The sequence below is a fragment of the Eurytemora carolleeae genome, unplaced genomic scaffold (genome assembly GCF_000591075.1).
Source record: "Eurytemora carolleeae unplaced genomic scaffold, Eaff_2.0 scaffold391, whole genome shotgun sequence".
Classification (NCBI taxonomy): Eukaryota; Metazoa; Arthropoda; class Copepoda; order Calanoida; family Temoridae; genus Eurytemora; species Eurytemora carolleeae.
The window spans coordinates 16,659-31,431 of record NW_019396370.1 but is presented as its reverse complement, the minus strand read 5'-3'; the positions used below and the strand labels follow the sequence as shown (position 1 = coordinate 31,431).

Here is a 14,773-nt window from a genome sequence, read left to right as displayed (position 1 = left end):
GTACAATGTTATTCAGGTTTACAGATCTAGTGTTACACGATATTTATTACCCTAATCTTATTTTGATGAACAAAGTTTTATAATATTCAAAGTAAATCAATATGCAATAATATAAGATATAAATCTTATTATAATCTTCTCTATCAAACTACGTAGATACATTACATCCCAACCAACATACATAGATGTCAAAAACAAAAACTTTCATCTAGAAATTACTTATTCAATATTTAGGGCGTCCTAAAAAGTCAAGAACCAAAATAAAAAGAATGTTTTTATTCATCACGTATTCATTTTACACTTTCATGGCGAAAAGTTTATGCAACCTTAAAATTCTTTATAGATAACAAATGGCCTTTCACCAATATTTCCAAAGTATTCACAGTGTTCATACACAGTATTTGTTGATAATATTTTATATAATTAATGGTTATCAAGCTTTATGTTGCGAGCAGTACCGAATCATCGGTCTGAAGGTTTATGATAATAAAATATGTGTAAAACCTTTAAATATCTTTGGTTCACGAATACACCCTTGTAAGACACCCTGGGAATTGGTGAATTCAATTAAAACTCTGAAGTTAAGCTGTGTTTAAATCTGCCGGTTAGAGAAGAGCCGACATCAAGAGATTTTAGTAAAAACATTCACTGTACACAGTTCACAGTTTACAATATATACATGGTATACAGTGTTATAGTTTAAAGCTTATATCTAATATACAGTATACAGGGGTATACAGTATACAGCTGGTAGACAGTATACAGCTGGTATACAGTATACAGCTGGTATACAGTTTACAGCTGGTATACAGCTTTTACAGCTGGTATACAGTATACAGTTGTCAACCATTAACTACAAGACCCCCCGCCCATCCATGTAATGTCGTCTTTAACTTAAAATCCCCTCTCGGAGACACCAAACCAAATTATTTTCGCACCATTCTCTTTGTTCTCCGGTAACGGAGTCTAAACATCTTTTATTATTGTGAACAAAATATTTTCATATAAAGAATTAGTGAATTTCGTTAACAATTAATTGTCATTCTTTTCAGAAGTTTTAATATATAAAAACGTCTTAGGACTCCCCGACAGTTTAACCTTCTCATCCCTAATTAGATCGTAAGAATCTTTTCATTGTAAAATTATAAAACTTTGTACCAAACTCGTGCATTATTATCCATTTCATTTTTTTAGGAAATAAAGAGTTTCTCTGCATTATCGATTTTGATTTGAGGGTTATCCAGTTGTCTATCTGTTCATTATTGAGAATCTTGTTCCTATCCGACAACAACAGTACACAGTTTACAGCTGGTACACAGTAAACAGTTTACAGTATACAGGTGGTGTATAAAATACTGCTGGTGTACAGCATATAGCTGGTAAAAGTATACAGCTGGTATACAGTATACAGCTGGTATACAGTATACAGCTGGTATACAGTATACAGCTGGTATACAGTTTACAGCTGGTACATACAGTAAACAGCTAGTATACAGTATACAGTACACAGTATACAGCTAGTATACAGTATACAGCTGGTACACCGTATACAGTTTAAAGTATACAGCTGGTGTACAGTATACAGCTGGTATACAGTATACAGCTGGTATACAGTATACAGCTGGTACATACATGTATACAGATTGACAAGAAAAGACAAAAGAAATTTAAAGGAGTAAAAAATTGGCACGAATTAGAATTATACTTTAAAATGCCTTTGTCTAATATTTATTTCTTCTTTGCACACCTTTAAGTTTAAACCATATTTCATTTTTTTCGATATTTTTTTATAAAATCTTTTATTGTCTCTTAAGTTCTGGGTTACCTGTGCGTAAATGATTCGGAATTCTATTCCATTTCCATTGTGGAGGTTCTGGAACTCCTGTAAACGGTAACGTAAACCGTAAACATTTTGGTTTCCATTTGATCCGGAATCATCCCGGAATTACACTTTAAGAAACAATTTTTCGGATTATTCCATTTAAAAACTTAAAATTTTTTCGGAATAATGGAACCAAGGTAAATTATAACCAGTCTGACGTTTGACTTTATGCAAGTTTATTCCTAAAAGTTGTGAAACCTTATTTGTTCATTATGCATTATGAACTCGTAGAGCACGAAAACTCATATCAAATAGGTTTAAAAGCAATTTTTAACTGTTTTTCTGGCCAATTGGTATTCAATTTCTAGTATTTTTTAAAATAAATTTAGCACAAAATGTTCAGGAAAATTATGTATTTATGATGCCTACTGTATTATAGATTGAAGAAGTATCTGGGACTAATGAACAGTAGGTTGAAGAAGTATCTGGGACCAATGAATAGTAGGTTGAAGAAGTATCTGGGACCAATGTACAGGAGGTTTTAGAAATATCTGGGACAAATGCACAGGAGGTTTTAGAAATATCTGGGACAAATGTACAGGAGGTTTTAGAAGTTTCTGGGACCCATGAACAGTAGGTTGAAGAAGTATCTGCGATCAATGAACAGTAGGATGAAGAAGTATCTGGGACCAATGTACCGTAGGTTGCAGAAGTATCGGGACCAATGTACAGTAGGTTTTAGAAGTATCTGGGACCAATTTACAGGAGGTTTTAGAAGTTTCATGGACCAACGTACAGTAGGTTTTAGAAGTATCTGGGACCACTGTAGAGTAGGTTTGAGAAGTATCTGGGACCAATGTACAGTAGGGTGAAGAAGTATCTTGGACCAATGTACAGTAGGTTTAAGAAGTATCTGGGACCAACGTACAGTAGGTTTATTATCTGGAACCAGTTAGTAGGTTTAAAAAGAGAGACCGGCTAGCTAGTTAACATAGTTGAACCATATGAGTGCAGTATTTATTAAATAAAATATTTGGGATGCATTTGATACCACTGAAACGGTGAATAAGTAAAAGTGTAAATTCCTTTTTAAAATTTACCAGAAGGGATGGTCCGCGAAAGAAACATTTTTTACAATTATTTGAAAACATGGATGGAAAATGTTACAAAAATCATTCCACAAACTAATGGCAGGCATCTATTTTACATAACGTTTCCAACAGATTCAAGATAATGATAAAGAAATAATCGATTCTACAATGATTTTTTATAATTTATTTTGAAAAATATGTTCCTAAATAGAAAATTAGCTTGTAGAATAATTATGTGATATATTTTATTGGGGCTATTCAATAATTGTAAAAAATTGTTTATTCTGCGGACCATCCCATTCGGTGAAATTTGACAAAGAAATGCATGCTCCTACTTAGATAGTATCAAGGAAAGTATACAAGGTGAAAACATCTCATTGATATTAAATGAATCCTAAAATTTGAATCTATTGTACCGTACTGCACTCGGTACCAAAACGTCAGACCAATAAAAACGTTGCATTGAACTGAGTGAAAAATTCGCAATCTAACAAAGTTTAAAGATATTAGATCACCTCTAACTCGGATTTTTTTTTATTAAAAACTGAGTGATTTTTTTATCAAATGGTCTAATTAAAATCTACTTAAAGTCTGACGTGTTTCCTCACAAATGTACCCGTCTGACGTTTGTACTGGTCCGACGTTTTTACTGCGCAGTCTGACGTTTGTACTGGTCCGACGTTTTAACTGCGCAGTCTGACGTTTGTACTGGTCCGACCTGAGTATATTTACCATATACCCTGCGCCCAATTGGTTCTACTATGACTTCTCATGTTTTCTCGCCCGAGCCACATCGAAAAACCCCTTTCATCCAACAAAATTATTTGTATATATCCAACCCTTGCAAATTAATTTTGGTTGAAAATCTAGAGACGTTCGGAAATAACACTTGGTTAGACTAAGATAGCAAAGGATTTTCTTATGTTGGAACCTTCAAATCCGTATAAGTATGATTTCAAGCATTTATTTAGGATAAAACTTAAATCTCTTCTACCTGTCTAGTGCCAAACTTTCATAATTTAAAAATTATATCAAAGGATTTGCTTGAGCATGGTAATGTAATATATCCTTTATTCACCAATATAAGAAAATCATTGATTTGTAAAATATTTTTTAATAAAGGCAAAGGTATTGTTCTCGTATCAAATCACTTCTAGTTTCTGTCACACGAAGTTATCCAAGGAGATAAAAATATTGTATTTAAGATATTTCAATCATTTGCTACAATTCATTCATCTCAACCTTTTGATCCAAATTTGAAATTTTACGACTTGAATAGTGTTCAGAATGTATTGTGGCATTACTGTTTCTTACCCGAGTGGAGGAAGGTCAGCGACAATAATTTCTCCTCCAAGCCACATTCTCCACATTTTCTCGTCCGAGCCACCTCGAGATGCTTGTCCTTCCCACTAACACAGGTGTTTTTTTTTTGTGTAGAACATTGTATATTGATTATATTCATTTTTTTAATAAATCTAAAATTTGTTTGAGAAAATTTTGTACTTTAATTTTACCATAACTTTGCCAGATTTCAAAAAAAATTCATCTTTAAAAGGGTAAGACATTTAAAAAAAATACTGTAAGGACGAGGATTTCGAGGTGGCTCAGAAGAGAAAATGAGGAGAATGTGGCTCGGACGAGATGTTGTGGTTGGCCTTCCTCCCCTCACCTAGCCAGTATCTCCCTATAAGAAATAACTTGGGACCGGTTGATTGAAGAGATATCTTGAGGAGTTTATATTTTTCAATATAAAAAAATGGTGCAAAGCACAAAAATCTAAGAAAAGAACACATATTAAAACCTAAATATGACAAATTAAACAAAACCTTCAACTCAAAACAATTTATATTAAAGCTAAATTAGTTTTTAAAAATTCAAAATTATATTTTGCAGGGTTTATTTTTATAATTTCCAATAAACACATATTCATATCATTTTCTTATAGTTCACAATCATTACTTGTTTTCTCATTTTCCGATAGAAGACCTACAATATAATATATAATAGAATACAATATATATTAGAATATAATATATATTAGAATACAATATATATTAGAATACAATATATATTAGAATACAATATATATTAGAATACAATATCTATATATAAATTTGGCTTGTCTGTCTGTCTGTTTGTTTGTTTGTATCCAATAAACGTCAGAACGGCTGAACCGATCGGGCCCAAATTTTTTGTGGGACATTTCGTGACCACACAGGGAAGGTTTATGAATGATAAAAATAAAATTAAAAATGTGGTTTAAAGGTTTTTAATTTTGTAAAAAAAATTTTAATTCTTAAAATCCGCGAATTTTTTTTTAAAAATCCGCAAAATTGTTTTCTTCTTTGTTTTAAAATGTAAACAAAAAGAACATGTTCACAATTTAAATAGAAAATGGGGGCGAAGCGCCCTAAAAGCCTAGTAATATATATTAGAATGCAATATATATTAGAATATAACAGATACTAGAATATAATAGATATTATAACACAATGTATATTAGAATACAATATTGTAAAACTATAGGCGGGCGGGTGACTAAGTTGACTAATTGACTTGTAGACTCATTGTTTAGTTGACATGTAGACTGAGCTCATTAACTCGGACACAAAAGTTGCAAATATTCACGCAAATGGATATATTTCAAACCTACAAAAAATAGAGAAAGTAACAATAAACGTCAATGTAATTATGTTATTAAATGTTTAATAATATATCTTACTATTTTGTTGTGTCAGGGTGAGAAGGAGTGATTAAGGATTGGAGGGTTTGATGGAATAGTTTAAAACATTTATAAATACTTCTGAAAATATAGACCCGTTTTTTTAAGAGGAATTTACTATGGATTGCAAAGTTATTTGTGGATTTGATTTTTCACTAGTTTCACTGTTTCAATTTTCATTTTTAAGAGTACTGAGGTAGTGTCGGAGAAATTGTTTGGTTTGTATTTGGGGCTAGTAAAGATGACATTATGTGGGTGGGGGGGGGGGGTGTTATAAGATAGATTTTTTGTCAATAAATATATATTAGAATGTAATGGATATAAGAATACAATAAATATTTGAATATGAAAAATATTAGAATACACTATATAATAGAATACAATAGATATTAAATACAATATATATATGAAAACAATAGATATTAGAATACAATATAAATTAGACACTATATTTTAGAAAAGGAAAGATATTAGACATTAGATATTTAGAGAATAATAGAGATTAGAAAACATTAGATGTTAGAAAACAAAGATATTATAGAACCATAATAGATAGTAGAAGACTATATAAATAGGGATAGATCATTATCACTTTCATGAAAAACGACTATTTCGTTTGAAAAACATCAAAGAATAAAGAAAAACTATCGTTTTGAAAAAGGTCATTTTTTAACTAAAAAACGAAGAAGTCGTTTTTTAGTTTTAGTTCGTCGTTCGTCGTAGTTCATAAACAAAAAACTGTCTGTCTGTTCTATCGTATCTAAAAACGATTAACAATCCTAGATATATGTTCTGATATTACCTGAATCTAAGAGGTAAGTCGTCAGGAAGAGTTTGGAGAAGAGGAGAACACCGTTTCAACTTGAGGACAAACTGAGATCATTTGTGTGTGCAATGTTAATGTATTTTGTAAGTTTAGTGTACATTCATTTATCCAGTAAATTCCACATTCCTGCTAACTTGATATTTTTTAGAAGCCTAAAAACCATACCGTTCAATTCTAATTTAAAATTCTCCCCTCAGTCTTTAAAGGAACATATTATGAGATCCATTCTTAGCCATAAAAATTTACAACAATTAGAGTTCTTAAAAACCCAATATGAGAAGTAACAATAGAAAAAGTTTTTTTTTTATTTTTAGATCTGTAGCATGAATAACAAAAAAATACATTTTAATATTTTAGATTTGTTTGAACAGTGACTAGCATGTTTACCGTCCTGTACCCTACCCAGTTCCCAATGCATTAAAAAAACAATTTGCCAAAAATTGTGTTAAAAATGCGAGTGCATCAAACTGGGTTTACTCTTTATGTGTCTTGTATATAATGAATGTACATACATGGAGAAAACAACATAAAACATCTAGAAGATTATGCTCTACTAGTATTGAAAAGGCTGTCGAATAATTGCATGCCCGAATCATAATGTCATCTTTAATGGCAATACAAATTTTGATTAAATTTGAAATTTAAATGTCGCATCATTTGAAATTGCGCCAACATTCCCAATAACAACAAAACATAATTCAAATTTTCCTTTTCTATTCATGAATTTTCAAAATTTGATATGGTTTTTTGGATAAGTTTTGAAATGGAGAAAAAACTTTCCAAAAGTGTCAAGCAACAATTGTTTATTTTTTTAATAAAAACTATTATGATATAAAAATGACTGTGAAAATTAAGCGAGGAAGATTGAAACAAATAAAACAACCATTTTGCTCCAAGTTTTTACTTTTTTCAACATCCTACAATACATTACCATCACAATTTTTTTATATTGTATTTGAGGAATGTCATAAATAATTTAGCAATTTGACCAAGAAAAACAGAAAATCTGCAAATTTGTTTATTCCAAGGTACGAAACAACATTAAAAGTTAAGATTATATTTATATTTTATATTATTTTTAGTTTAAAGGACTGTAAGCATTATTTCAAATGACCTTCCATGCCAAAATGGGGCATTCGAGATTCACTAATTAAGTTTAATTAAGTTTAAACCTTTGACAGATCTTGACTGACAAAGAATTCCGTATTTATCTACATAAACAAAATGAGTAAAAGACGTATTATCCGCGAAATAGACTTGTCAACCATTAACTATAGGCTCCGTGTAAAGTCTTCTTTAACTTAGATCCCCCACCCAACAATTTTAACCCCCTTTGTTCTCCCTCTCGGAGTCGTAAACAACCTCGCATTGTGAATCCATTTTCAAAAAAGTTAAACAAAGAATATTTTCATATAAAGAATTATTGACTTTCGTCATTTCAGAAGTCAGAAGTCTTTTTGTACTGTCCAACTACTGTTAACCCCTTTGTCATCAGGTATTAGATCGTAAGAATTTTTTCATTATAAACATTCATTATAACATTTTGTAGACGTTATCATATATGTATTTTTTTCAGGAAATAAAGAGAATTCTTTGTTATCGATTTTTGAGACGGGGGTTCATTCTGTTGTGTGTCTGCTGTTGTAATCGGGAAATATTGTTGGTAAATATATATCCTTCAACGACTGATTCCAGTGGGCTTATTCATATTTTTAGTTTAGTTTAGTAAAGAGTTTTTTTCACAAATACGTTATTAATCTATTCTGCAATGTATCCATGCAAACTACAGAGAAGAAGAAAGTAAAATTTATACAATATTACTCCCCCAACTTTGTCATCATGGGGGGGGGGAAATTATCTTATTAGAAATTCCAAAACTTTTTTGTTCGTTTGAATTGTTTTTTAATAAGAAGAGTTAGGATTGAAAACAATATCTATACGTGCAATTTACTTTATTCCAGCGTGGTATTTTTGTGGATATGTCTGATTTAGGCCGTTTCAGGGCTCTTACCATTTTGATAAAGTGAATCTTCAGCATCTTCGACATCGTACAGATTTCCTTGTTTTTCAGCTTACAAATGATCTGAACAAAATAGTTTTAAAAATGTAGGGAGACATTGTAAACAAGGTTATTATTATGGCATAATGATTATTTTCAACAATATGTAAATAAGGAGTGTGGAAATAAATACTCCTGTTCAATAATCAAAGCTGGGGAACAACATATGTAGTGTTTGTATATAGAATCTAAAAATAGACTGGGACGCCAACGGAAAGTTTTGTTAGCTTGAAAGGCAAACATGATGCTAGGGTTGTTTGGTTGAAGTACTGAGATCAAGGGAAATCTACCAAGGCAGTTGATCAGCTCAACATTCGCTGTAGTCGCTGTAGAGGCGAACATTCGAATATGTGTTCTCAATCTATATATGAATTTGGCTTGTCTGTCTGTGTGTCTGTCTGTTTGTTTGTATCCAATAAACGTCAAAACGAATGAACCGATCGGGCCCAAATTTTTTGTGGAACCTCACGTGACCCCATGGAAGGTTTATGAATGATCAAAGTTTTAAAAATTTGTGTTTAAAAGTTTTTTTTTGAAAATTTTTGAAAATGCGCAAAAAATATTATGAAATCCGCAAACTTTTTTTGTTTTTGTTTTATACTGTACAAAGAGAAGATGTTAAGAGATAAAAATTTGTGTTTAAAAGTTTTTTTTTGAAAATTTTTGAAAATGCGCAAAAAATATTATGAAATCCGCAAACTTTTTTCGTTTTTGTTTTATACTGTACAAAGAGAAGATGTTCAGAGATAAAGCCACAGTTAAAAGTTGAAATAGGAGATGGGCGCGAAGCGCCCTAAAAGCCTAGTCTATATATAAATTTGGCTTGTCTGCTTGTTTGTCTGTTTGGGTGTCTGTTTGTTTGTATCCAATAAACGTCAAAACGACTGAACCGATCGGGCCCAATTTTTTTTGTGGGATATCACGTGACCACAGGAAAGGTTTATGAATGATAAAAATAAAAAAAGTTGTTTTAAAGGTTTTTAATTTTGTAAAAAAAATTTAAATTCTTGAAAATCCGCAATTTTTTTTTTAAAAATCCGCAACATCTTTTTCTTCTTTGTTTTAAAATGTAAACAAAAAGAACATGTTCACAATTTAAAAAGAAGATGGGCGCAAAGCGCCCTAAAAGCCTAGAAAGAAGAATTTCTAGTAACCATAAGTTTAACTAATTCGTATTGTTTTATTATGTTTTACGTGTAAATATATGTTTAGTGTGCAATATGCGATTTTTTCTTTACAGTTGAGGTTAATTTCAATCAAGTTTATATTATCAATCATTATATTATCAAGCAGTGTCGTCGAGCACTTGGGTTGATCTAACCAAACCACTGGTATCTTTTGTTTTGCTGGAAATACTCAACTGGTACTTAGTTCTAAGTTTTTACTTTTCTGTTATGACGTATCTTAATGATAAGCCGTTATGGACCAACAAAATATATATTTTTAGGGAGAACAGTTTTTAAATCGATCTCAATCAAAGAAACACTGGATCAATATAAAAACAAGTAACATGACAAAATTCGACATTTCCTGACGTTTAAAGGGACCGCAGACGATATTTTAATTGACTTGCTATTCATAGTGTGCCAACTCCAGTTTAAATGGTACCATCAAGGTTTTAATGCAAGGAAAGTTAATTGAAGTTGCGTATACCATATTGAAACCAGTTCTCTCTGGGCGGAATTTGTAAACAAGAATAGATGCATCAGTGTTCGTCTAGTATCCGAGGAGGATAAAAGAATTAAATTTTGATAATTTTGAGAATTCACATAATAGTTTCCTATGACCAGAATAATTCATTGATTTTTTATGTAAAAGAAAAATCCCATGTCAGGCTTCGACATCCGTCAGAGACAGTACACTGCAGTACAAAAGATGCGTACACCTCTGAAATATTTTCCTTGCATTATAACCTTGAATGAGATATCCATGTTTGTTCTGCTGCATAGAAAAACTTAAATGAAATTGTCAGAATTTAACACTTTTTAAGCAAGAAAAACGACGATTTTTTCCATTACTTTGATAAAGGATATCGTTGTAAATCAAGCATTGTACTCCTCCTTAAATGAAATGTCACTCTAACATTATAAACAATAATACATTTGATATTTGTTGACACTCACCGTTTCTATATCTGCTGCCTTGTCTATGATTGGAAGAAAGTCCCAGCAAACCTTGGATTCTTGATAGTGCTTAATAGCAGCCCTCAGCTCAACTACTCCTGCCAGCGCTGCTTTCAGAATATTCTTAAATGGATTAAAATTTAGGGTTTCCAATCGGAATTCTGTTGCGTGATATTGCGCGGAATTGCGCGAAATTGTTCGGAATGGCGAGCAACTGTGCGGAATTGCGCCAGAGTTTACAGGGCTCGCAATTGCGCGGAAGTAAATCTCACTTGTATTGGAAACCCTAGTCTAAATATGATTTTTTTTAAATGACTAAATCTTATATCACAACCACCAAACATTCAAAAGTTTCTTTTTCTTGTTTTTTTTATTGAGCAGTGGGACCATACAAGGGGTTGATTTTAAATTGTCTTTTATTTTTAAAACTATTTTTTAGCAAATTAAGATTTTGTAAATTTTTCTGGTTACTTTGGTAAATAAAGATAATTTTAGGTACACATGTTTGGGCTTAATTTTATTTCGATTAATTTATTCAGGTAAATTTTAAAAAGTTTTGAATCATTTTTATAATTTTCCGAACCCACCCTCACCCCCAACCCCGGCCCATACAAATACTTAGTTTCTGCATTATAGACATGAGATTGTTTCCGGTTTTAAAAATGAAACCAGAAATGAGTTTGAGCCACAAACTCTAATTTTCTCTAAATCTTTGCATCGAAGTTGTAGACCTTAGATATTTTAAACTATGAATTCTGCTAGATTAAATAGCTTAAGACATATCACTATCAGGATATAATGATTCAGGGAGTAGAAAATTTGAGATTGTTGCAAAAACTCAGTTCCTTTAGGCAACATCATGTTAATCAATATGATTTGATTTTGTTAAAACGATAATTAAGCCCAATATTTTTCGTTCAGAACACACCTATTTTTCGCTTGGACCACACACTTTTCTGTTTTCTTATTTTACTCCAAAAACTTTTAGGTGATGATTGCTGGGATTTTTGAAATCTACAACTAAAAGTTAACATTTGTTTAGTAGGAAGCAGAGCAATTGGTTTTGATTTGCTAAATTACTAAAATGATACATAATAATGCACGTGTAAAGTGCTTTAAGAAAGAATGTAAACAATGTGGGACGAAAAAAGGTGTGATCGGACGAAAAAAATGGTGAATTATGACCTCACTTGTGATCAAATGAAAAAAATTGTGAATTGTGACCTCATTCGTGAAAAAAAGTGTGATGTGCCTTCCCTCCCTTCCCTAGAGTAATATTAAACACTAGCTGAAGAGCTGGACGTTGCCCGTGGAAGAAAAAAAACATGACTGCCTACAAAAAATTTCAGCCCATTCGGTCCAGCCGTTCGGCCGGCTATACGGCACACATATGCGAAAGTCTTGTTTTATTATATAAAAGATGTAACTCACCATGCTTTCATCCACAGAGACATAATCCGCCCTCATCCTGTTCTCCTCCTCCAAGGTAAATGGATGGGAGAAGATGGGACTACCTGAATTATTTATAGTTTAACCCAGAACTTCAGTCATCGAAACATTTTTTAAAATGTCATTTTCTAAACCTACTGAAAATGGAATGCTGCAGATATTTCGTTTTTTAATTGAAATTATATGGAGCTCTTTAAAACTGTTCTCACATATTTCATGGCTATTTATTTGTTTTTACAATCTTAAATTTAGGTGTAATACAGGGTGTCCCAATAAACATGGAAATTCAGTGACGAATTCGATATCGTCGTTTTAAATAATTCTTTGATTTAGTATAGTGATACCTACTGAGAAAGCGTAATCTGTAAAATTTTCGTCTGCTTTGTTTACAATTAGTTTGTTTATGATTTGACTGCATACGGTTGTACTTTGTAAAACAAGAAAATTACAGTCTGCAAACAGAGTAAGCTTGTCCGTCTCCACTGTTTTACCGTTTTCATTAAATAAACTCTAGCAGACATAATAATATTATGGTTTTATGAATTAGGTATTACAATGCTAATTCATAACAAAGACGATATCGAATTCGTCACTGAATTCCCATGTTTATTGGGACACCCTGTAGTATAAAACCCATTGAAAAATTGTGAAGATGGCATATTATAAATTATTTCGATGTCTCCAACGTTCTGTGCTAGTGTATGGAAAATGTAGAAAAAGCAGTAGGTTCCACAAATTCAACTTATTATTTTTATTTAATTTTTTAAATCAAGTTTATAAAGTCTGCAAAGTTCACATGAAAAATTCGCCCGCTTCCATCTCAAAAGAATGTACGTTTTTGGGAAATTGAAAATTTTACTTAACCACAGGTTTAAGCTCTGGATGTTTTGTTGGCAATTTTGGTTTTGGAAATCCTTGTTAAAGTGAAACTCTCTTAAATGTAAATGTAAATAAGTATTACCTAGCATTAGAAGAACTAAACACAAGATTCCAAATTTTAACATTTTTGTCTTGTAAACAAAAAATTAATAATACTACTAATCTATCCAAGAATTAAAACTATGAAAGATCTAATGATCTAATCTAATTATACAGTCATCGTCGTTTAAATCAAAAAATGAAGACGACTTTTAACTTCAATTTTGATTTCTACGAAGATTTTAATCAACATGGCCGGATGCACATGAACATGGAAACAACGAGAAGCTGTCAATAAACAGTTTCTCTTTATTTTTTTAGGAAACTTGTAATTTGAAAAAGCTTGTTAGACATTAAAACTTGAATAGAAACTTCGTCTTCAATTGTATTGATATAATCCTTGACCACTGTACATAGAAGGAGCCTGTGTTAAAGAGAACCGAACAGGGAGACGGGAGGGAAACAATAACTCAGAAATTCAGAAGTTAAGACAAGAGAGAATTTAAGAGTCCAATGATCAAGAGGCCTCCTTCTCTCATTTCCCTCCCCTCCTCCCTAGGGCTGGGCACAGTTTCGTTAATGAAACGGAGGTTTTCGAAAATTAACGGAAGAGCCTGTGAACGAACGGCAAAAACCGTTAATTTTTTAACTGTGAACGAAACAGATTAGCCGTTTGGTAAAAATAATTAACAATTGAAAACGAAAACAAAACGATTTTCTAATGGTGAATTTTCTTTTCTTTTCTGCTTAAAATTTCATTAAACTTGTAAAAAAATGGTATCATATTTTGATGTTTTTAAATGTCGTCTTCTGTGTTCAAAACCTTAAATGTTGAGAATAGATCATGGTAACCGTTAAATTTTGATAAAAAAAATTCGGAGTTCTCCAGCCTTTTAAGAATCTGGGTTCTGCTCAGATTAGGATAAATATAGTTGATTTGGATATCTAGATACACCCTGAACAACCAGAGAGAGAAGCATTTGGTTTCTTTCATTTGAAATCAAACGGGTTTTCGTCTATTATTCAACAATCTTTAAACAGATTTGTTTATTTTATACTTTTGCATTTAAAATGTACATGCCAACAAAAAATTATTTCAGAAAAAAGGCTATACAATTATGTATAAGGGGTCAAATTGTGATCGAAAATCACAGCTTTCTGAAATATTGACAGAACCGTTAAATCCACGTGGATACTACTACTACTACCATAGAATAGGATAAATATAGTTGATTTGGATATCGAGATAGTAGATACTACTCCTACTACCACAGAATAGGATAAATATAATTGATTTGGATATCTATAGATACTACTCCTACTACCACAGAATAGGATAAATATAATTGATTTGGATATCGAGATAGTAGATACTACTCCTACTACCACAGAATAGGATAAATATAATTGATTTGGATATCTAGATAGTAGATACTACTCCTACTACCACAGAATAGGATAAATATAGTTGATTTGGATATCGAGATAGTAGATACTACTACTGCTACCACAGAATAGGATAAATATAATTGATTTGGATATCTAGATAGTAGATACTACTACTACTACCACAGAATAGGATAAATATAGTTGAATTTGGATATCGAGATACTACTATTACTACCACAGAAAAGGATAAATACAGTTGATTTGGATATCTAGATAGTGGATACTACTCCTACTACCACAGAATAGGATAAATATAGTTGATTTGGATATCTAGATAGTAGATACTACTCCTACTACCACAGAATAGGATAAAT

The 14,773-nt window shown here is 31.6% G+C and overlaps 1 protein-coding gene across 2 annotated transcripts; it reads right to left on the bottom strand.

The window, feature by feature from the left end:
• Window positions 1–4,793: 4,793 nt before the first annotated feature.
• On the bottom strand, window positions 4,794–13,157 carry LOC111701873 (uncharacterized). 2 transcript variants are annotated; one of them, XM_023473352.1, is made up of 6 exons: window positions 13,054–13,157; window positions 12,075–12,157; window positions 10,644–10,766; window positions 8,473–8,544; window positions 6,438–6,508; window positions 4,794–4,899 (listed from the first exon to the last, which is right to left on the bottom strand). In XM_023473352.1, exons 1-6 carry the CDS (start codon window positions 13,094–13,096, stop codon window positions 4,881–4,883), a joined length of 411 nt encoding a protein of 136 aa, XP_023329120.1. In that variant the 5' UTR covers window positions 13,097–13,157; the 3' UTR covers window positions 4,794–4,880. The 2 variants fall into 2 exon arrangements, with proteins under 2 accessions (XP_023329120.1, XP_023329121.1); XM_023473353.1 differs by having other exon boundaries at window positions 6,438–6,496.
• Between the last annotated feature and the right edge of the window lie 1,616 nt (window positions 13,158–14,773).